The 22,846-nt window shown below is 39.7% G+C and overlaps 10 protein-coding genes across 10 annotated transcripts; 7 read left to right on the plus strand and 3 right to left on the minus strand.

Annotated features, from left to right (window-relative positions):
- The first annotated feature begins 388 nt into the window (after window positions 1-388).
- RHIMIDRAFT_258200 (uncharacterized protein) lies at window positions 389-800 on the plus strand. The gene has a single exon (XM_023611330.1). It carries the CDS (start codon window positions 439-441, stop codon window positions 640-642), a length of 204 nt encoding a protein of 67 aa, XP_023464624.1. The 5' UTR covers window positions 389-438; the 3' UTR covers window positions 643-800.
- A 5,986-nt stretch (window positions 801-6,786) lies between these two features.
- RHIMIDRAFT_27253 (uncharacterized protein) lies at window positions 6,787-8,500 on the minus strand. Its single transcript, XM_023612320.1, has 2 exons — window positions 7,474-8,500; window positions 6,787-7,412 (listed from the first exon to the last, which is right to left on the minus strand). Exons 1-2 carry the CDS (start codon window positions 8,031-8,033, stop codon window positions 7,037-7,039), a joined length of 936 nt encoding a protein of 311 aa, XP_023464625.1. The 5' UTR covers window positions 8,034-8,500; the 3' UTR covers window positions 6,787-7,036.
- Window positions 8,501-9,259: 759 nt separating this feature from the next.
- On the plus strand, window positions 9,260-12,766 carry RHIMIDRAFT_258206 (uncharacterized protein). Its single transcript, XM_023611331.1, has one exon. The coding sequence runs from the start codon at window positions 9,348-9,350 to the stop codon at window positions 12,579-12,581; it is 3,234 nt and encodes a 1,077-aa protein (XP_023464626.1). The 5' UTR covers window positions 9,260-9,347; the 3' UTR covers window positions 12,582-12,766.
- Window positions 12,767-13,291: 525 nt separating this feature from the next.
- RHIMIDRAFT_258207 (cytidine deaminase-like protein) lies at window positions 13,292-14,383 on the plus strand. Its single transcript, XM_023611332.1, has 5 exons — window positions 13,292-13,585; window positions 13,642-13,663; window positions 13,716-13,809; window positions 13,859-13,968; window positions 14,026-14,383. Exons 1-5 carry the CDS (start codon window positions 13,342-13,344, stop codon window positions 14,252-14,254), a joined length of 699 nt encoding a protein of 232 aa, XP_023464627.1. The 5' UTR covers window positions 13,292-13,341; the 3' UTR covers window positions 14,255-14,383.
- A 219-nt stretch (window positions 14,384-14,602) lies between these two features.
- Window positions 14,603-15,661, plus strand: RHIMIDRAFT_239066 (Clavaminate synthase-like protein; the record flags this gene model as incomplete). The annotated part of the gene is made up of 2 exons (XM_023609096.1): window positions 14,603-14,744; window positions 14,799-15,661. 2 exons carry the CDS (start codon window positions 14,603-14,605, stop codon window positions 15,659-15,661), a joined length of 1,005 nt encoding a protein of 334 aa, XP_023464628.1.
- Window positions 15,662-15,890: 229 nt separating this feature from the next.
- RHIMIDRAFT_204857 (FAD-linked sulfhydryl oxidase ALR) lies at window positions 15,891-16,462 on the plus strand (the record flags this gene model as incomplete). The annotated part of the gene is made up of 2 exons (XM_023606789.1): window positions 15,891-16,232; window positions 16,280-16,462. 2 exons carry the CDS (start codon window positions 15,891-15,893, stop codon window positions 16,460-16,462), a joined length of 525 nt encoding a protein of 174 aa, XP_023464629.1.
- Window positions 16,463-16,531: 69 nt separating this feature from the next.
- Window positions 16,532-17,710, plus strand: RHIMIDRAFT_27285 (uncharacterized protein). Its single transcript, XM_023612353.1, has one exon. The coding sequence runs from the start codon at window positions 16,550-16,552 to the stop codon at window positions 17,651-17,653; it is 1,104 nt and encodes a 367-aa protein (XP_023464630.1). The 5' UTR covers window positions 16,532-16,549; the 3' UTR covers window positions 17,654-17,710.
- Window positions 17,711-17,949: 239 nt separating this feature from the next.
- Window positions 17,950-18,666, minus strand: RHIMIDRAFT_244792 (uncharacterized protein; the record flags this gene model as incomplete). The annotated part of the gene is made up of 1 exon (XM_023610112.1): window positions 17,950-18,666. One exon carries the CDS (start codon window positions 18,664-18,666, stop codon window positions 17,950-17,952), a length of 717 nt encoding a protein of 238 aa, XP_023464631.1.
- A 1,939-nt stretch (window positions 18,667-20,605) lies between these two features.
- RHIMIDRAFT_228239 (uncharacterized protein) lies at window positions 20,606-22,124 on the plus strand. Its single transcript, XM_023607612.1, has 2 exons — window positions 20,606-21,000; window positions 21,053-22,124. The coding sequence occupies exons 1-2, from the start codon at window positions 20,807-20,809 to the stop codon at window positions 21,963-21,965; spliced, it is 1,107 nt and encodes a 368-aa protein (XP_023464632.1). The 5' UTR covers window positions 20,606-20,806; the 3' UTR covers window positions 21,966-22,124.
- RHIMIDRAFT_293137 (ribosomal protein S8) lies at window positions 22,022-22,834 on the minus strand (the record flags this gene model as incomplete). The annotated part of the gene is made up of 3 exons (XM_023613959.1): window positions 22,731-22,834; window positions 22,455-22,588; window positions 22,022-22,281 (listed from the first exon to the last, which is right to left on the minus strand). Exons 2-3 carry the CDS (start codon window positions 22,585-22,587, stop codon window positions 22,022-22,024), a joined length of 393 nt encoding a protein of 130 aa, XP_023464633.1. The 5' UTR covers window position 22,588; window positions 22,731-22,834.
- Window positions 22,835-22,846: the final 12 nt, after the last annotated feature.

Below are 22,846 nucleotides of genomic sequence, written 5' to 3' on the forward strand. Positions count from 1 at the left end.
TAATATACTCATATTTTGTACGACAGGGCTCCTACATATACGACATTCAATTTGTCAGCAAGCGAAATCAGCCAATGGTTTACGTGACAATAGAATTTAACGAACGTGAATTTTACTCTTGGAATCAGTGTCAATAATTTTTGGAAATACTGTATAACGCTGATGGACATATACATATATGAACAATTGAGCTATACAGAACTACATAAGACAGCAACAATGACCCATGGTTTACGAGGTCGCAAGCCCACTGTGTCTGCTCTTTCAAATGAGCAGATTCAAAATCTGCATAAGCAATTTGAGACCAAACGTCGCAGGCTCGTCTGTACCAATTGCCAAGCAAGCGGCTCCTTCAACCGCAATGGGACCACAGCTGGCGATCCCCCTCAACCTAGTTTCTTGTGCAAAAATTGTAACTTGTACTGCAATGCACATACCATGGCGAACATGCTACAGTCGGTCTCAACAGCAACTGATCTACCCTCTGATTCCTCCGTTCAGGAATCAATGGAAATTTCTGAATCCCAATTCACAAGCTCCGATATCAATGCTCTGCCTTCAGGTGTAACTATTGCAGATCTGCAACTAACAATTGAAAAATTGTATGCTGAACTTAAACAGACCCAAGCCGAACTCAAATAAGCTCGGGAAGAAATCCAAGTTTTGCGCAACCAGCAAGTACATACTGATACTCAGCCTATTTCTGATTCAAGTAGTTCTCAATTCCCACCTCTGCCCTCTTCCTCTCAATCGCTCCCTCCCTGGCGCGACCCAGCCCGCCTTAGTCTTCTCAAAGCTTCAGTGTTGGAACAACGTCAACAACGTCGCTTACAGCGACAGGAAATCGCTGCCTGATTCTTGCAGCCACCCTCTGAGAACCAAGGTTTCCAATATATATTCGTTCCCACTAAAGCCCGTGTACCTGTCGGGCAATTACGCACCCGCCTTCGTAAATTAGAGGTCAATAACAGTCGTATTCTTGACATCCACTACCCTGCTCATAACACTGTGGCCCTTCTTGTCCATAACGATTATGCTCCCGAACTGAAATCTCACCTCCAGAAATTCAAAGTGCGTATTATAGACAACTTTGATCCTTGTGATGGATCGATCCTCATGGACCCTAAATATGACCAATGCTCTAAAGAACGCGACCATCTTGCTCTCAAATTCCATTGTGAACGTGTCAGAAGAGCCCTTTCCTATATCCGTGCTCCAGTTAAGGCAGCCGTAGCTCGCTATTTCTACACCCAAAAATGGATTGACAAGTCCACTCTCGATGAAAATATTCCTACCAGAATGAACCATCCAGCCGATGTCTTCGAAGTCGATGGCGACGTAGTCATGCGCCTCTCGAATAATGAAGATAACCACTCACAGCTATAATGAATACTATCAGCATTTCATTATTCAACGCTACTGGTCTACCTAAACATGCTATCTCACCACTCCTTAAAGTAGCTGAATCCTCTTCCGATCTTTTAATTACTGAATCATGGCTTCTCCCACCTAACAAGTATCCAATATCATGGCAACAATTTCACACCTATGGTCAACCTATCCAATCGAGTATGAATCGAGGTAGTCTTGGTATAGCTCTACTAGTTAACCCTTCCAATCCCTTCCCAGTACAGCATATCCCTCACAAGAATGACATCTTAGCTAAGTATGCCTTGTCTTTCACTATTTCAAAATACCTTGTTCACTGTCTATATTTACCTCCTTCTCTACCACACGCCGAATTTTCCAATATTCTCAACTTGCTTCCTCTAAATATGCCTAACACTGAATCCACCATCATCTGTGGCGATCTCAATGCACGGATAGGCAAAGTTACTGGAGACACTTTACATAATCACCGAGGACAGTTACTATACGAATGGATCAATTCTCACAATATGACAATATGGAATGAACGACTAGCATATGGATCACCCACTTTTATGAACTATTCTGGCAGCAGTATTATCGACTACTTCATTAGTACAACAGAACTGCCATACTCAAACTTAATAATTCGGGACGACCTATCGCTTGACTCCTATCACAAGTTTATGACCCTATCTTTTCAAGCATCAGCTCCACCTCAGAGGCCTCTCCCACCTAAAAGGATCTTGTGGCACTTGGGCAAGTTAAAAGATGAAAAGTTAAGAGCTCAATATAATAATCGCTTTTCCCATCTTACCAAGGATCTTATACCTACTACTGCTCCCTCCTTTGACAACAGAGCCTCTGCATCGGCATATATTGAAAAGCTCAACTACGACCTATGTCAAGCGATCTACCAATCTCTGGATGAGGTATGCGGCCGTAATACGCGACAATGGTGCAGCCCCCTGCAACAATTCTGGACAGCTGATTTGCAAGAGGTCTTCGAACTTAAGGAACACTACTATAGAAAATGGCGTAAATCACAAGGGGTGAACTGTCTCAAATACTGGCTCCTTCATCAAGAAACTAAAGCGAAGCTACGTCGGATGATCTTAAAACGAAGAAGAGACACATGGAAAGATTTCTGTGATAAAATGGAACAAGGAGAGTATACCAAAGCCATCGCAAAATTATGTAAAATTCGTAAAAATAGAAACCTAAAGCCTTCTTTTTCTACTATAGAAGGCCCACAACATGCAGCTAACGTGATGGCCTCCCACCTACAGGCAATCTACTCTGGCCGATTGCTCCAAGGCGTAGAGCAGACCCACTCCTCCCTATCCGACTCCACTCCATTTGCGAGAGAAACTTGCCCTATTACATTGGATGATGTACAAGCAGCACTTAGGCAATTATCATCTAACAAGGCTCCAGGTCCTGATCGTTTACGTCAAGAAATGCTCGCTCCTTTACAGGCTAATCTTGCAGATATCTTGCTATTTTTGTTCCAATTATGCTGGACCTGGTCCTATACACCTGCAGACTGGCGAATAGCGCAAGTTGTACCGATTTATAAGAAAGGCGACCCAGCAGAGCCAGGCAACTATCGACCAATTAGTCTAACATCCATCTTCAGAAAAATATTAGAGCGCTGTATCTACAGCTTTTTGGTAGCTAATAGCCCTCCCCTGGACATAGCTCAAGGCGGTTTCCGTGAGTCCAGAGGATCCTTAGACCAAGTTCTCTGTCTAGCCGAAATATGCAACATCCTACGTCGCTTTCATCATATAACCCCAGTACTGGCCTTTTTAGACATAAAATCGGCATATGATACTGTGGATCGTCGTTGTATTTGGAAAAGTCTAGAGCAAACAGCACCTGCTGCATTGATTAGCGTGCTTCAGAATCTATTTGATGAGGTCCAGATAGAAGTCCTACTCAATAATACAACATCTACTCGTTTCTCGCCAGCCACTGGTGTCCTCCAGGGATCAATTCTTTCTCCGTTTTTGTATTCTATATACATTAACGAGCTACCTCGCCTTCTGCGCCCACAACCACTAACCACAGATACTTCCCCTACTGAACTCGCCCTTCGCATGAACTGTCTCCTCTATGCTGATGATGTTGTCCTCATAGCCGCTAAGGCTGATATGTCCACTCTCCTCAAGTCTTGAGAAGACCACAGTTACCAACTTGGATACCGATGGAACCCAAGTAAATGTGTTATATTAGATCCAACACAACCGTCTTCAAGCTATACCCTCTATGGAGAACCAATCCCAAAGCAATCATCCTTTCCCTATCTCGGAATTCCTTTTCGTTCGGGTGGCCATCTCGACGCCATTGAACTGATTGCTAACAACAAGACCAAAGCCCTTACAACTATGAGCCAACTCTCAGCTATTGGCATTCATCCCAAAGGTTTTACCCCCCTCTTAGCCACTCGTTTCTATTCCCAAATCGTTCGTGCCCAATTAGAATACGGGCTAGCCATTACCAAGGTTACCTCCTTCCTTAGCAAACAGTTGGACGACGCTCAGAACGCTTGCATACGTCGAATCTTCGGTGGTTTGCGAAATTCCTTCACAACAGTGATGCTACATCTGGCAAACCTACCAACCATGCAGGAACGCGCTTACTCCCTTCAGTCCCAATTCCTTCTACGCACCTATACTCTTCCAGATGATGCACTACTTTCCCATCTACTCCCATTGATCCGCCAACCTAGAAGTCACTCTCAATGGTATAAACTTTCTAGGTCTCCCATTTGGAAACTATGCGCACCAAACCCAGAATCCCTTGATCGCCGCTCTTTACGCTTGATGCAAAGGAAGTTCCGTCAAGATAACCTCAATCACAAGCGCGCAACGCACACCTCTGTTCTTCTTACGCACTGTCGCCTGACTATCTCCCTAGACCCTATCCTTTGGCTACCTATGACCAGATCTGAGAGAAGTCGATGCATACGCTGGCGCCTTGGTTGGCTTCCCAGCGGCCACAACAAAACCTGTCCTCGGCACCCCTACCAATCCTTCACCAAAGCCCACGCCATTCGTTGTCTTCAGATGCACCGCCGACTTATGATTCCCGGAACAATTTCAGATCCATTATCCTTCCTCTTGAATATGTTACCTTTGAAGAAACCACGCTCCTTTCAAGCCGCTCTCACATGGACCATTCGTTGGCCAGCTATATGCGCTCTTCATGAACTTGACTACCTACATCATCAGAAGTGTCCACCTTTTCCGCCCCCACACCTTGGGCAAAAGCTCCTCGATTGGCTCTCTCGTTGTCCTCACTAGTGTATCTTACACTTGCCCCAACATCATTCCTTCAATAACTTTTTTACCCTTGATCTCATAAGGGTTTTTTAGTTACCAATTCTTCCTTCTTTTTTGATCTGCCTCGGGCGAAGAAGGTATATTATTATCGTGTGCTCACTTGAGGCTTTAATTGTAAATAAAAGACTGTTTAATCGTATAACGCTGGTGGAACATACTTTTCGTAAGTTACTCAATAGTAAATCTTTTTTTTTTTTTACTTATTACTTTCCTTATAGACGGTTTGTTGTTGAAAAATTGAAACCAGGAGATAAGGCTTGTTGTGCCTACACTAATTCAGATTGCGTCAAGAATAATAATCCAAATGATCCAGTTTGGTTCAGTGTAAGGATAAGCGTGATAGCATTGAATTCGCTCTTACTAATCTAATGTAGGTATGGAGACTAGACAAGATGGAAGGTGTACCAAGATACGCATACTTTCCTAACACTGATATTAACGTATCTGCTGGCGGTTGGCTTGAATTTGGTGGCACTGGCATCGACGCTTCATTCATTAAGGTGTTTTATGCTAATGGCACTGACTTTGACTTTCAACGAAAGATTGATTTCCAATCTGGTTATTATTAATAGATTTCTCTCTCTTCTTCTTTTGTATTTTATTAGAGACAATAAACTATTTTGTAGGCATGTACAGTCGAGGTTACTAATGTTTCGTCCAAAATTTTCTAAAAACAAAAGGACAAAATAAACACTCATTTTTCACTATTGATTACTTATAATTGACATGGACTGAAGACCTAATAATTTTAACATGGCAAATTGTACATGTTTATTTTCAGAAAATTAAAAAAATTGCAATCTAGTACTTCGTTGCGTCGCCATTGGCGTCTTAACTGCCTGGTATCTTTTCGCCATGCTGACCACTAACTTTTCCATCAGCTCAAATGGCATAGCTTCCCAACCACCAACAATAGCCTTCTTCAAGCTTTCAACATTTGTAATACTGGCTTTCTGCTTACGCAAATAGCGATACAGCTCGCTCCAAACGTTTTCGAGCGGATTCAGGTCCGGGCTATGTGCTGGCTACTCTTCCACCACTTGGCATAAGAGCCTGTATGACCAGGCGCACTATCTTCCTGGAAGATGTACTTTCTGTCTTCAGAACTGGGTAGTTCATTGTACCAGAGGAGAAGGTTTTGTGACAAAGTTATTTTTTATTTTAGACGATTTCCTTACTAAGTTTGGACAAAGTCATTTATAATTTCAGATGGTTTCCAATCCCAGACAATTGGTTCTCTTGTCGTAACATTGTTTTTGCAGCAAGACGCTTTACAGTGGCTCCACTACCATTGTTCACTTTCCAATAAACTAAATTCACTTTGGTTTCCGACCAAACTTCGTTTTTTAAAAGACCAATGCTTACTTTTTCACTGGGTCATAGTTCGTTTTGGTAGCAACTCAATTTTCGCATTTGCATTATCCAAAGCTCGTTTTTGTTACCATCAAAATTCGTCAAGGTTAAAAGCATCCAAGTTTGTTGTGTTTGACATGCTTTCGATTATGTTTCTTGTTCTGTTTAGTATACACTGCATACACTCATTTCTCTCCTTGGACAATATATATTCGCACTTTATTTTGAGAAAGGTCGTTGACTTAATAGAATGCCTAAACAAAAAAGGAGAGCTCTAGACTTGTTGAATCACATATTCTTCTACCTAGAATCTATTCTTACATAAGCGGTTCACTTCTTTATTTGTTTACAAAAGAGAGCAACGCCTCCTTATTTCTGTCTGATAGCAGTTTCAGAATGAAATCCCAATAATAATAATAAATGAGTGTGTAGTGTCATAGATGTAATGACTTCACGGCCGGATCTCATTATTTATTTACAGCTTTGATAAAAGGAAAGATAAATTGTGTAAAAATGAAAAAATGAAAAGCGAGCGTGTATGTGTAAGTAGACATGTAAGTGTATATATGGGTGTGTGAGAAAATGAGAAAAGCTGAAGGGAGGTGTAAGATCGAAGAGTATAAAGATAGAAGTCAACTATCCGAAGAAATCATGGCAAGTTCGTTTACGGTTTTTGTGTGGGTTCACAAATTCATGTAGAGGGCTAATGTTGACGGACTTTATTGATCTTTCTTTAGCAGTCGAAGGAGAGAGACTGGGCTTGCAGTGGGTCCAGAAGGCATTTGTAATTTGAATTAGCAATTGCATATTTTGAGGGCAGCAGAAGGCAGATATATCGTTTAAAGATCGCGGAAACTTTATCCTACCAAGCTCAGTCATTGTATATATCTTGTGGTGGTTCAATCGAGTCATATAAAAAGCAACAGAGAAGCCTGTAGTAGGTCGAAATAAGAAATTCTGTATATCTATCATAATGAAGCGTACTTACCATAAATCTGAAAGCTAAACGAAGCATCTAGAAGGTGGCTATCTAGGCATTCTTTTGTCAGATGGGTCAAACGTAAAAAATCGCTACAAAGGGCTGCTTTGTCACATGTAGGCTGAACAATTTTCACTTCGCCAAACCCAAGATGAGCACCAAATTGTAATTGATCAATCAGTGTAATCGATGCATCGGGTCTTAAAAGGTTACCCTCAGCTTGCTTGTTTAACCATCGTAAGAGCATGTTTCTTTCATTGTCAGAAACAATGGCAGACAATAGAGGGTCAAAATAGATGCTCCATAACTCTGATTCAGAGATATTAGTGACATCTGCAATTGGGTCTCTAGGAAGTTTTAAAATTCTACAGAAAGAAAATCCACATTAGCATCAATCGACATATAAGTGTTATTGATAGTACCTACAGCAATGCAATGCCTATGAGGACTCTGCGTTTTTCGTAAGTTAAGGAATTGGAGAATAACAAAATATCAATAGTGATCCTATATATACTTTGAGTGTGATTTGTCAACTGTTTCAATATGAGGTTTAGCCGCATCAAGTCCTCACTGGTAAAATCAAGCGAGAGGCCAATTGACATTCGTACTTGTTCATTTAGGGCGTGCTTGATATGCTCGTCAGTGAAAACTTCTCTCATCATTTTGCTGTGTTGCAATGGTTTTAGAATTAGTATGTGGTTTAAGGCAGCCAACTCTTGCACATGGCTCTCAAGTGGGATAAAGCCTTCGGATTCAACAAATTGCTTGACATGTTGACGATATTCAGTGAACAGGTTTGTAACATTAATGCCATTCTCCAGAATCCAAGGCTCTGCTTCGGTACCTTCATCTTCCTCGGTTTCATTGATTTCATCTTGATCATCTTCATGATAAAGTAGTTTTTCAGTAGTTTCTTTATCGATCTCTTCACTTTGGCTATCTGTTTCTTTATTCTGGCTATTTTCCATGACTTTTATTTGGTTCATTTCTGTCCTGACAACATCCTGAACATATTGAGCGCTTTCAATGTGTGCGATTGAGGCTGTCTCCTATCTTATTTTCTCCAGCCAATAATGGGTATTCTTCTTCGACCTCATCCACATGTTGTGCTCATTTCTGATATTTACAATGTTTTTGACGCCTTTCAGTTCATTGCTAATAATATTCCTGTATCCTCTCGAAATTTTTTGCACTGAATTGTAATCGTGGCCAAATGCATCATAGAACTTTCTTGTTGTCAAGTTGGGCAAGTTAGAAAGGCATCATTGAGTATCTTCTGGAAGAGGTATCTTATCGCTTTTAGATTTTTTGACCTTGGATTTTTTTAAGTTTGCCATGATCTGCAAAATGCATGCAACAGATGAGAACAAGGAGGAAAGGGAGATCGCGATAATCGAATTGATACTTATCAGCCCAATCTAAGAGTGGATTTTAAACAATTTCTAGAGTGACGTCGGCATTTTTGGGGGGAAAAGACACGTCAGGAGTGATAATGCTTTTTATTTCAATGATAATAGTAAATAAATTTATCTATGTTGTGTGGTGAGACGAGACTTGGAAGAGATGGGCCGTTCAGAAGTTGAGACTAATATGTCATTTAAATTTTTAGGACAAGATTTAAAAAAGCTAAGTATTATAGTATATCTAGTTCAAATGGACATAAAGATGCGCTTGCAACCAAAGCTACCACCATTCACAATACTGAAGCTGTTTACCCTGCTGTCATAATTCTTATTTATTGAGGCCTGCGTTGAGCTTAATCGTTCGACCCCCAAGGTAAATAAGGCATACATTGATATGTAAACAGCTCAGTGTGGTTGGTTTTAGCAAGGGTTCCCGATACTCTTCTCCTTTGCGTTTTGCTTAGGTGCAGGACCTCTGATATTACCCGGAGAAAGAGTTTCTAGAGTTTTGAACTAGGACTTTAATTTTTGCACTGTGCTTGACTAACTTATTTTTCAATTACTAGAGGAAGTCAGCCCTTGAAAACGAATTTTAAATGATGCAAAAGCGAATTTGAGCTATTCACAAAATCGAACTTTGGCCAATAAAAAAGTGAACTTTGGGCAGTAAGAAAAGCGAATTCTAGCTGAAGACCAAAGCGAATCTGATAAGTTGGAAAACGAACTATGGAGGTGGAGCCGCTTTACTTAGATATTCGTCCAAATTTAGTAAGAAATCATCTGAAATTAAAGATAACTTTGTCCAATAAAAAAAAGAGGAATTGTCTGAATTTCCTTTCGTAATGTATCGCATTATTTTTTTCTCTTTATATAAAACTTAGACTAATGACAAACAAGATGGAAAATGAACCAACATTTTCTGAATCAGCTTCAAGATCCTCTTCTAATTCCAACAGAGAGTTTTCTATTTATGCAAAATCTGGAACATTTAATCCCTCATCCATCATTGGCAATCCAAATAAAGAACGAAAGAGCTCTGCGAGTTCATTAGGCAGCAGCAGTGGGCCTTCATTCACCCAACGACTCATCGATCGAGGAGTGGCAGTGCCGAGTTCATTTTCTAATTGGGAAAGGATTCGACCTTCTGACGATTCTTCATCACCGAGTTCATTTGATTTTGACTCTTATTACGGCATGTCGCCTTTCATTACACCTTCCTTTTCAGCTACTGAAGGAGGTCATTTTCATCAGGATGGCCCGCTTTACAAATCACTAAGGCATCGCTACGAGAAGGAAAAGCATGGTAATTTAAAAAGCGACAGTATTGACGAAGAAGAAGCCGTGCTATCCTCGCCCGAATTTCTGGCTTCGAATAATAATAATAATAAAAAGAAACCCTCGTTACAACAGTTAAAGTCATCGAACCATAAAGAAAAGCAGAGTGCAGAGGACAGTGATATTGAACTCTCAGACGAGGAAGAAGGTCATCATCATATCCCCACTATTTCATTGTCCGATAAACCAAGGAACAGCACTCTGTTGCCTTTAAACCACAGAGTGCGTAGATCCAGATCACCATTATCATTTCCACCTGCCGTAGATAATAGTGGCTCAAGGAGCAACGATTCAAAATTGTTGAGCTATCATCAGAATCTATACAATAACATACTTGAACGTAACGATTCTGAGGAAGAAAAACTGACTCTGTCACCGACGAGCGAGCGCATAAAGAGGTTTTTGATCACACCACCTAAACATCATGAAAAAGAAAAGTCAGAAGAATCTCCTGTGGCTGTTATGCCTCCTTTATCACGCCAGCCTAAACCGCTACCTGCTCCTCCTCGCCAGCATCTATTACAGACTCCTGTATTCCAGGTGGTGAATGCGAATACAGTAAAGGATCGATACCTGTTTTTATTCAACGATCTATTGCTCATCTGTAAGCCTATCATGGATGAAAACATTATAGTCAGCAACAGCAACAGTTCATCTACGGCCGTCAAAAGCAACAAAGAGAGATACCGATTCAGGCCGAACGAGAACTCTTTATTCCAAGTGAAAAACATTGTCGAACTGGCCAAGCTGACTCTTTATATTGCAAAGGACGACTACTATGCAGCCAACTCAAAGCCGCCCTCGATAGAGATTGGGCCTGACGGAAGGCCCATTCTGCCACCTGCAAGAAAGATACATCCGATCATGGCCTCAGCCCTACGCAAGTTTGAGACAAGTGCCAACCTTGGAATTCAGTATCTGATCGACAAGGGAATTTTGACAAATGATCCTCTCAATATCGCCAATTTCCTGTTCAAAACGCCCGATCTTAACCGTCGACAGCTGGGTTATTACCTAGCAGATCAAAAAAATGCAGATGTGTATGACGCGTTTCTCGAGTGCTTTAGACTTGTCGGGCTGAGACTCGATGAAGCCTTGCGGATACTGTTGACGACGTTTCGTTTACCTAGCAATTGGGAAGCATTGGAATATATCATTGAAAGGTTTGCAAAAAAGTGGCACGATGCGAACCAGAACGTGATCAAGTTTCATGAAGACATGGTCGTCAAAGTCGTCATGGCAACACTCTTTTTAAATGCCGAGCTTTGGTATGATGCAACCTCTGAAAAGGACGTCTTCTGGTTTGCACGTGAGGTAAAGGAACGCCAAGGGCGACAGGCAAAACGAAAGATGAGTATGTTCGATTATCAGCGCGCGAACCATCAATTCGATGGTCTTCCCAGCAGACATGCATCTACGTTCATCCACACGAATGAGTCCAGCCCTAACCGACAGAGCGTAACGATCGAGCCTCTACACTACATCATGTCACTTCGTGCCAAGGGGTCAAGTCATCCGACACTGGATGATTTTCTGGAAAGATGGAACTACTACGACCAGTATCGCCTCGTACCACGAGAGTTTATGGAAGAAATGTACAAGTCGATCGAGCAAGAGCGGCTGGAAACAGGATGGGATAACAAAACAGGTCGTCGAATAGTCAAGCCATCCGAAGCAGCCATCCCAGACGATGATGGCAAGCCAGTGTCTCCTTCGATGCAACAACAGCTGTCACAGGACGTTGTCATTACCGTGATACCCCATCGACTACCCTCTCGACTCACCAAGGGCGTTCCTTCTGATCCGATCATTATCTCGATTCCTGCTCCTGACAAGGGCCTTCAAATCAAGCTTCGTGGTCAGGACCTGGTGTTTGAACCCAACGTTTTGGATTTTTCAAACTCCTGTATTCAATCATTTACCATCACTGGTAATACCCTCGGTAGAACCTCACTCATGTTTATCAAGTCTGGAGAAAATGCAGGTAACTATGTGAGTCCGACATTGCCGAGAACCAAGACGGTGATTGTGGAACGACCGTTTATGCGATACACATTTCAGATTGGATTTAAGCATATTGATGAAAAGTTGTTGGCTCTGGATGCTAGACCAGATTCACAAAAGAAAATCAATGACAGTAGCAACAGAGTCGATAAAAAGAGAAATGGAAAGGACGGCGATGCGGTAAAACAAGAAGTGGATGATGATGAAGAGCGAAAACAGAGAAACTACATGGTGAATCGCAGATATACCTTTAGTGTCGAGACAGCAGAGGAGCGAATCGAGTGGATTGAAGCGCTAAAGAAGCTGAGTGGCTGTGTGAATGATGTCAAGAATGAGAAGAACATGAGGCAGCTGGAGAGTATGAGCTCAGAGGCAAGAGTAGCTTTGCAAGTACTCAAGGAGGTCTTGTTGGCAGATGAAGTCAAGAAAGGAACAGCCCGGACTAAGAGTAACAAGTTACACAGTGTCAACATTAGCGCTACGGCAAGTCCTGGGTCAGATATGACGAGCCCTACTATTATTCATAATGGCAGCAGTAGTAATCAACCTACTGATGATATACCCACACGCAGCGATTCCTATGATGAGCGTCATGGTAGAGCGATGAAATTGTTGTTGCCTAAAAAGAAAATAGAAAGCAACCGATCGTCAGCCATGACGACATCAACTACTACAGCGACAACGGCTAATGTGGTGACCAAGAGAGGACATGAAATTATCAAGCTTGTCGTACAGAACTCAATGGTTCCACTCGTTTTGGGTTTTTTGCGCAATTGTATAAATGATAAATAAAGTTCTAAAGTAGAATTATGAGTATAGAAACAGTATGTGTTACTCATTTCTAAAGACTGAAATCAGGCGTTCATGAAAGTAAAAGATACCCTTGTATACAGTTTTTTAACGTTGTTAAACTGTATTATTACGACTTGAAAAACGAAGCGGCTAAAAGAGCTTCGTCTATGTTCGATATTGACGTGTCTTTTTTTTAAAAAAAAAACTTCCAAACATCAACTTTCAGCTCGACTTTGCAAAGTTTATAAACAATGAAGTAAGTATAACACTACACAGTATTGCTTTTGACTCACTGGAAGTACCAAGTATTTAGTAGTTGATCATATACTTGTTATTCTTAAATTAGAGTGAATACAAGGCTCTAAAGCTGTTCAGTGATGCGAAACAAGACGATGACACCACTTATTATTTAATAAACGGGTAGTTTAAGTAAACAAGTATAACGATGAAGTAGTCTCACACAATCTGAGCGTAGGGTCTAAAAGATAACAGTCTAAAGGATTGCTTCCAATAAAAATTAGAATAATTTATTGTAGCAAGCACTTTAGAGCAGCTGTTTTTTACTTGAGTTTATGAATTAAGGATGCCATCTGTTTTGAAGAGGATACGCAAATAAGCAGATATGGCGGTATTTAATTTTCGTACAACGCGACACCTATTCTTGGGAATAATGCAACATTGCTTTCCGAAAATACACCGTATTTATGTGATTCAGTAGCTCATTTTCCTTCCTTTCACTTTCTTTTTATTTGTATCAAATATGAGATTTTCTTTACTCGTTGCTTTATCATTGTATATTACTACACCAACTCTTGTTTATGCTAACCCATGTAGCAAGTTGCCCGATTCCAAGGCAGTCGATGAGTGTTATATGAAAATAGCTCTAGATTATGCTTTGATCCATAACCCTCAATTTCCATTTGGTGCATTGATTGTTGATCATACTAAAAACGACATATCCTGTTATGGCGCCAATTCTAATAAAAAGAATAAGCTACTCCACGGTAAACAGTATTCATCGAATGTTTACGTTTAGACGCTCATTTGTTTATATAAATAGGAGAAACGGCGGCCTTTTGGAAGTAAGTATAGTGCTGCCTTTCATCTTTACTCTCGTTTTGACAAATCATGCAGTTGTACCGAGTTGTATCCATCACCAACCGATAATGACATGGTCGACCCGGGATTAAACTGGTCTAATCAGACACTCTATACGACAGGAGAGCCGGTAGATCCTCTCGTTTATTGTCTTTACAGCTTACTCATTTTGATTGTAGTGCCCAATGTGTGCCTCACAAAGTATTTATCGAGGGGTTGGCCGTGTCGTTTGGGGTACCTCAATTCCTGATATTAACAAGAGTGGTCGTGAACAAATTATGATCCGAATGTAAGAATAAAAGTTACAAAAGCTTCAACAAAGATATTAACATATCCCAAAAAAAAGGGAACAAATTATTCAATCTGCAAAGCTCGGTGCTAATCGTCCTATTAACAAGGTACCAACAGTAACGGGTGGTACCTTGAGAGATGAGTGCGACAAAGCATTTTGGTGTGCATTCTCTGATGCACGAAACGAGAAATATTATCAAAAGATGGTTGCAGATGGGCATTTAGATTATATCAAAGAAAGGGAATCCAAGTTTATCTGTAACAAGGAACACGACGAGTTGTAATACATGAAACTTTATGCACACAAGTTTGTAATAATAAAGTAAAGATACACTCTTCCGTTAGTAGTGACATTAAAGAGAACATATACTTGTTATTTACATGCCATAAGATAAGTGAGTCTCCTAAAGATAAATCATTAGTATATATTCCACATATATCACATGTAAAGATAGTATATCATAGTGATTAGCAAAATATATAGCGTATCTTTACAACATTGTACTACTACCGATAAAGAAACGTTATCACTGCGTCCATATATAAATATTTAGAGATAGTGATTATTGTGCGAGAATAGATTATAAATAGCAAGTATTTCTTGCATTTTATAGCTATTCATAACAAATACAATGAATCAAGTTGCTGAGTCTGCCAATGTACCAGTTTCTAAAAGAGACTTTATTCAAGTTGATCTCTCTGACTTTGATAATCGACGAGACGAAATTACAAAGACATTGATGAAAGCTGTCACGACTCAAGGATTCTTTTATGGTAAACAAGAAAAAAATAAAGCTTGGTCGACCCTATGAACATTGTTCTTGATAGTTGTAAATCATAGTATATCACTTGAAGATATTCGAGGCATGTTCCAAGCAAGCCATGACTTCTTTGCTCTTGATGATTCCATTAAAAGCAAATACCCGATGGACATCAAACGAAATGCTGGGTGGGAAAAGTTGGCTCAAATAAGACCTTCGACAGGCGTAGCAGATTTAAAAGAGTCCATTCAGCTTTCATTTCATGGTATCGAAGATCTCTGGCCCACTGAACAAGACGCTCCCACATTTCGTTTGACCGCAGAGCGATTCATGCAACAGTGCGATCAGGTGTCTAAGAAGCTCTTGACTTGCCTTGCATTAGGCCTTGGCTTTGAACAAGACTTTTTCACACGATCCCATGACATAACCAAGTCTGACTGTCTCAATACACTCCGTTGTCTTCATTATCATGATATCACCGGCCAAACCTTTCCTCCAGAGTACTGGCGTGCAGGCGCTCATACCGATTTCGATACATTGACTTTACTCCTTCAACGTTCCGGCGAAGACGGACTCGAGGTCTGTCCTGGTCGAGAGGTATCGACTGAGTTTGGTCACGGTGATTCCTGGACACCCGTGTCTCCAAAAGAAGACGAGATTGTCTGTAATATTGGAGACATGCTGATGAGATGGTCCGATGATCGATTCAAAAGCAACTATCACCGCGTGCGTGCTCCAAAAGTGGGTGAATATCAAGGACCGCGTTACTCCATCGCTTATTTCAATCAAGCAAACAAGTCTGCAATCATTCAAGGACGTGCCCGTTATCCTGATCCGATTACTGCTGCTGAATTTATTCAACAAGCCATAGAGAGAAATTATCGTGTCTTGCAAGAATTGAAAGCTAAGCAGCAGGCTACTCCAGCATAAACATTATTTTTACAGAAAAGGGGACTACGCGGTGTGTAAAAAAAAAACCTGTACAGAATAAAACAAGTCGATCTTTGCTTTTTCTGATTTTTAATTTTGTTAACTGAGTTGAAAACATAAAAGAAAGCTACGCAAAGAGTAGAAGAGGGGTCCTCTTTTCTGTCACTAATTGAAAGTAATCAAAATGGAATCTGTTCAGATCGACCCACAAACAGGAAAAGAGATTCCAATGAAGGACGGTAAGCCCTGTCGAGTCTGTGTTGATTTTAAGACGTGGTCCAAATTGGAAAAGACAAAGGCAAAGACAGAAAAGACGAGCAATGTGAAGGAGCAAGAAAGCGAAAAAAGCAACGCTGAAGCTAGACCTATAGACAACAAACCTCAAAAGGTTACTGAAGAATGGAAACAAAACAACTGTCCAGCCGACGTAGAAACATTGGGTAGACATACATGGACATTATTGCATACAATGGCAGCCTATTACCCAGAGAGACCAAGTCCTAGTCAACAAGAGAGTATGAAGATGTTTATGAAGACATTTTCAGAAAATTATCCTTGTTGGTTCTGCAAGGTAAGCTCTTAACCTGTACCTTTTTTTCTAAACAAACATGCATCTAGAATGATTTTCAAAAAGATATAGAGACAGACCCAATTAATGTTAAGAATAGAGAAACCTTAAGTCAATGGCTATGTAGAAGACATAATAAGGTGAATGAAAAACTAGGCAAGAAACAGTTCGATTGTAGTAAAGTATTTGAGCGTTGGTTGACAGGGCCGCCTTCTGGGGAATGTGACCAATGAGAGAATAAACAGTTTTTTTCTCACAATTATCAATGCACCCTCAAGTCCGCAATTTCTCTCCCTTTCTTTCTTTCCCTTTCATGCACCATGTTAAGCTTGCTTCCCTCAGAAATATTATTTCATATATTCTCCTTTTTAACTTATGACGAAGTATATCAGCTAAGGAGTGTCTGTAGGAAGTTCCAATGGATGGGAGAATATCACATTTATCAACAAATTAAGGCATTGAACCAAACCGTTGTCCTGAAGTTGGATGAAAGAAGGAATATTTGTGTAAAATTAATGGCCAATAGCTACGACCCAATCAACCGAGTCATTGAATTTATGCCTGTGGAAAACGAGGTGGTATCATTAGCAAACACAGGCAAAAGGTTCGCATATCACAAATTATTAAAGGTTCATTTCTCTTTATGGAATGAGTCGTCCCACACAAAGTTGCCCTTGGAACATCTAGAGCCACAAGATCAAGCCTTGTTCCTGTACCATTACGCATACAACTCGTCAATAGAAAAAATTTATGAACTACCTCCGTGGAATAATAGTCAAGGAAATAAATCAACTCGTTACTTAGGAGACAAAGGATTCATCTTGTGTTTATCCTATCAACAGCCCAAGACCAACCTTTCGCCTAGTATCTCCCCTGTGATTGCATCCCTACCTACTTCTTTTTATGGTTACCCAACCTCCCCTGCTGCCACTTCTCCCATACCTCCTGCACCAAATTTAGACGTAAAATGGATCCGTGTGACATTGGATTGGGTACTCTCAGGTCTAAAACCCTCTATTCCGACAACTCAGATATATGAACATAGTTTTATCAGATTAAATCAGTTGCTTGCCAAGGAAGGATGCTTTAAATATGATCCGTTATCCGAACCAGTTTTGGATTACATCATCAGGCAGCAGGATAACTCGAAAATGGAATTACCGCAAACCTTATTAAATTTCGTACATACACACACACACGAATGTCACACTCGTCTGTCACGTTTACAACATATGCTTGAAGGAGCTGGTGTGGATGCTCAAGTTTTGTGGAAGTATACGTTTGCAAAATCATTTGTAGTAGGTAATGGTAGCTTATTGGGTGAAGAAGATGTTGTACGTCGTATACAGGATTCTGAAGAAGAATGGAGACAAAAGAAACTAAGCTTTGTTCGTAAGCTGAAAGTTAACCTAGTTAATTATTAATTTATTTGCATTGTATATTTATACATCTTTATTACTAATAACATTCCCACCTCCTCCATATTATTACATTAAATCTATTCTTTGTTGTTATGATTTTATCAGATCTTATTCTTATCAGATCTTTTCTAATTAATTGAGACCCGATGCATTAATCTAAAAATAGGGTCAAAGGTAGTTTAAAGTGCCGTGTCATTAGTATGTTTAGAGAAAATAGCTAAAGTTAAAAAAATGTATAATCTCTTTATATTAATATTCATTCTTAATTCAATAGATACAAGATGATTTTTCATTCTTTTTTATTCATTTGATACAAGTTCATGTAGCTTTTCACGTAAAAAACAAAGATCCTTTTCACTTGATAGACGATGATCGCCTTGATCCACTTGATAAAGTAACGCTCGTTTACCTAGTCGGTTGGATATTTGCTTGGCACATTCAAGGGGAGCATCTCTATCATGTACACCATGAATCATGATGATTCTTTCGCACTGAATGTCACTGTAATCGGTGATTAGTGCCCTTTTTGACTCTAACAAAAACGAGACAGGTATGTCATAATATCCCTTTGGGTCATAGGGTGAGGGTCTTCTCCATATATAATTCATATCTCTCTGTCCTTCTGATAGCTCGTTCATTAGCCATCGTTCAGTAAAATTAACACTTCCTCCAATACCCAAGATCCCTTGTACAGGCATTTGCTTAGCAACCAACAGACTGATCCATAGACCACAACTGGCTCCAACCAAGTAAGAGAGGCCTTTGGTATGTGTTTGAATGAACGATACACTGTCTTGATACCAATCATACACTGAGCCATCTGCATGGTTCCATGAGAGAAAGCCCAGGCCACTGTTGACTGCATAGTCATACACAGTAAGTGACTTTTTGGAAGTGACAAAATCTGATTTAAACCCGGGTATAAAACAGATGGTAGGAAGTGTTGGTCGAGTGGGTGGTTTAAATGCATACACTGTGCCTCTCTCTGCACACTGTTTTACAATGTCTCTCAACATGACAAAAAAAGAGAGAAACATTTAAAAATCATTAAAACGCCGCTTTTATCATACACCAAAGCCTCTAAAAGACAGACAGCTGTGGATTTCAAGATTATTTGATACTTGCTTTACAATTAACCAAAGATGAACAGTGTCCATCAGGGAGTAGAATAAAGCTGATGAATATCATCACCGATTTATCATCTGAAAATGATACAGTAAGTATTCTATTAATTAAAAGATCATAACATGTATACATACACTCTTTCCAGAAAGTAAGCTCGTCTTCACTGATAAATCGGATATCTTGTTACCAAGAATGTTTTTTTATAGTACAAGTTTTGACATCTTTGAATACATAAAAGCACACCAAGTGCTAGTCTCTCTTTTTATTTCTTCCCTCCAATTATACTAAAAACCTTATGATAATAAGCATTCAATTTTTGTATGAAATGGGAAAGGCTCTGTCGTCGACAAGTACGATAGGCCAGAACCAGTGGATTATATATTGACGAGGAGGAGGCTCGTCTTGAAACATTGAGCTCTCATACGCAATATTTAGTTCAACTACTTTGGGAAAGTAAGAAAGTGATAGTGTAGTATCCACGCTGCTATTCAGCACTTAGAGTTGAACCTAGTGTTATATGATCTGTTACACCTTAAGCAAATGTAGTCAACACAGCTTAAATAACTCAGCTTCTTAATATACAAATATTGATTATGCTGTCATTCCTTTTCGCTTTACTTTATTCCAAATATAAAGATATACACAGCCTCGTCGTATTTTCTACTTTGTCTCAGTATATTACAGAATAAGATGCACATCCGGTTCCAAGGCCAAATTGACTGAACCTACTAACCCAAAGATGTATTGTTGCATTTGATGAAACTTACCCGAGACGTCAGCATGACCAACAAAAAATCGAACTTGGCCAGGTGCCAACAAGGACAAGGACAATCGGGCTGACGGGGAAGATATAGATCAAGATGAGCTGACAGGTGTGGCGTCGGAAGGGGTATCATCGTTAGGGCTTTCCGTGGAATCGTTGATATGTTCATCATGATCATGATGAGCAATGGGTTCTACTGGAAGACTGTCATCACCAGAAGGATGGATCAATCGGCGCACTTCTCTACTAGCAGGCGATGTTGCTGCGGTCAACGTACTGATTCCTTCTTCACGGAAGTTCATGAGCGTATTTAACCTCCAGGATCATATTAAGCTTTGTATATTTCGAATACACCAATTGTCTCAAAGATAAAACTGCCGCCAATACATGAGCAAATGATACTGCGTGTATTTCATCTTTGAGCACTGCAAAGCTGCCTTTCCTGTATGTGATTGAGTGCTTTTTGGAAATGAATCTTGTACCAAATACTGTAAGTTTTAGCCCTTACCATTAGCATGTGATAGCTTCAAGTCGTTTCAGTTATTTTTATCATTTCGCTTTCTTTTTGGTGAGCACTACATGTACCAGAAGTTAGATTAATACGACTGGAGCTACCTCCAGATACTACCTATGATGTTACCCAGCAAAACTTTTGAAGGTGTAGCGTCAAGCTAAACGTGATTTTATAAAATTACCATCTTGGTTTGTGTTTCTTTTCAAGAAGGAACAAAATATTTATAATATTTACCTTATAAACAATCCATCTTGTAAAATAGTACTTGAAGAAAAAGAAAGAGGAACTAGCCACAAAGTGCGTTATTTTTATAGACGCGCCATGCCCAATTCTCATTGGCCGTGGTGAGTTCATGCAATAATCCTTTTTTCTCATAAAATGATGTTGTTTGTAATAACAAACTCTCTTTCATTTCAACATAATAAAGAGATTATTACAGTCTCATCAACACATGCTTCTCTTATACTTCAGCATTGTACATAGTACTGTGTGGATGTGGTCTGTCTAGTGCAATTGAACTGCTTACGTCACTAATTGTGCAAATGTAGTGCAGATGTGCTGTGCAAATAGCAAAACTAAAATTTACTTTCTGGAAAGAGGTATATCGACGTCATATCACATTGAAAGATGCATTATGTTATAATAAAATGAGCTATAAGAAGAGAAAGAAGAGGTGTGTGGGTCATATCTAAAAAAGCAATTCTTGATTGGTCATACAAATCTCTCTCTTTCTCTTTTTTTTTATATATATTTAATGTCATCTTATCAAACTGTGCCTGTTGAAGACGAGCAAGAAGAGATATATCATATTGAAACAGAAAAGAAAGCTCAAAGAACAGTTTTGGCAACAGTCATGTTGGCCATTTGTATTGTCACTTTTGTCTTGCAGACTGAATTAGCCCAATATGTTCAAAAGACGACGAGTTACTCAAAGCCTTATTTTATATTGTAAAAAAAAGGTGTACATGCGAGTTTAACTGATCCATGTTTGTATACAAAGGTACATAAGTCACAGCTGCTACATATTGATGATACCCTTACAACTCATATCAGAATATATTCAACTGAAACAGAAACAAGGCTTGAAACAAGATATCAACAAAGTGATTCACAAGAGCAAACAATCCTTTTGGGATTCACTGGAAGAATTGCAGTACAGGATACAAGGAAATAATGATAAAGCGGTCCTGTTTATGGTCAAGACGTGCCTTTGGTTATCTGTACTTTTGACATTACCAGCCTATATTTGGTATTTGAGTGTCAACTTGACGTCCATGTCCAACTTGACAGCGATCTATAACACAGGTTGCTTCTTCGCATATCTCTTTTCTATCCTTATGCTACATGACAGCATTGTCACTTCCAAGGTGTTTGCGGTCATGCTTTGTATGTTGGGCGTGTTAATCATGGCTTACTGGTCAAGCGATGAATCCTTTCAAGATGATGACAATGATGATAATAGTCGTAGTTGGTTAGGCATCTTTGTGTCATGTATAGGTGCGTCACTTTATGGCTTTTATGAAGTCTTTTACAAGAAATACGCTTCTCCTTCCGAACCAACCATCTTGTTTGCCAATACAATAACCGGTCTCATCGGCCTTGTCACCTTCTTTATCCTGTGGGCCCCTATCCCTGTACTACATGTCATGGGTATTGAACAATTTACATGGCCAGATGCAACAACTTTTTGGTACATCCTGGCTATTGCCTTGATGAGTGTGATATACAATGCTACTTTTATGGCGGTCATTGCATTGATCAATCCTGTCTTTGCTGCTGTTGGCGTTATGCTTACAGTACCTGCTGTGGCTATCACCGATGTCCTTGTCACTGGGGTCATGGTACCTTCTTCTACAGTCATCGGCAGTATATTTATTCTTGCAGGCTTTTACATTTTAAACAAACAAGTATAAAGAGAAAAATATAGACATTTGTGGGTATCAAGAAAATAAATGCTTTGCTTTTTATTTTAATAAAAGAAACCGAGAATCTTGCCACCAACATGCTTCTGACGAGCTTCTTCGTGGTCCATGATTCCAGCAGAGGTAGTCAAGATAAGGTAACCGAATTGACGAGCAGGCAATAAGTTGGCTGTCCACTTTTCGAGATCAACCAATCTGATGTTGAAACGGGGAGAGATGACACCACACTTGTTCAAGCGTCCGTTTAATTCGATGACAATCTTGCCGCTACGATGATCATCAACAATTTCGAAAGCGCCAATGTAGCCTAATGAAGTTATTAATGTCTGTTTCATACTAAAAAAGAAAAAGATAAAAGCATCTCTTCTTATTAAAAAGAGAAGAAACATAACATCTTCCGTTGGTATAAAAATTATGTGTTGTAGAATATCAACGCATAATTACTTTACAACGGGTGAAAAAAAAAAAAAAAAAACTTACCATGCTTTTGCATAACAGACAAGAATTTGACAATGACTTTAGAAGAAGGACGAACCAAGACTTGACGCTTGCCGCGTCTTTCAGCATTGTTGATGCTGTTTAAACAATCATTCAAGACGGAAACTCTGACCATACTATTAAATGTGTATAAGCAATACAGACTTTAATGAGTATCGCACCATTGCGAGTCATAAAAGTGGTTGCTTTGTTATATGACAGTAACCTCCCATAAGGCTTTATCATATAACGCAATGTATATATTAAATTGTAGTTTACCTAAATTAACCTTGACGTAGAAAAAGGGAGGAAGAATAAAAACAGAAAAGGCTGCCTTTATAAAAAGTTTTTGCTTCACCCAAGCCACAAGATCGTCACAGGCGGGCCTTTAGAAT

The sequence above is a fragment of the Rhizopus microsporus genome (genome assembly GCF_002708625.1).
Source record: "Rhizopus microsporus ATCC 52813 unplaced genomic scaffold scaffold_12, whole genome shotgun sequence".
NCBI lineage: Eukaryota > Fungi > Mucoromycota > Mucoromycetes > Mucorales > Rhizopodaceae > Rhizopus > Rhizopus microsporus.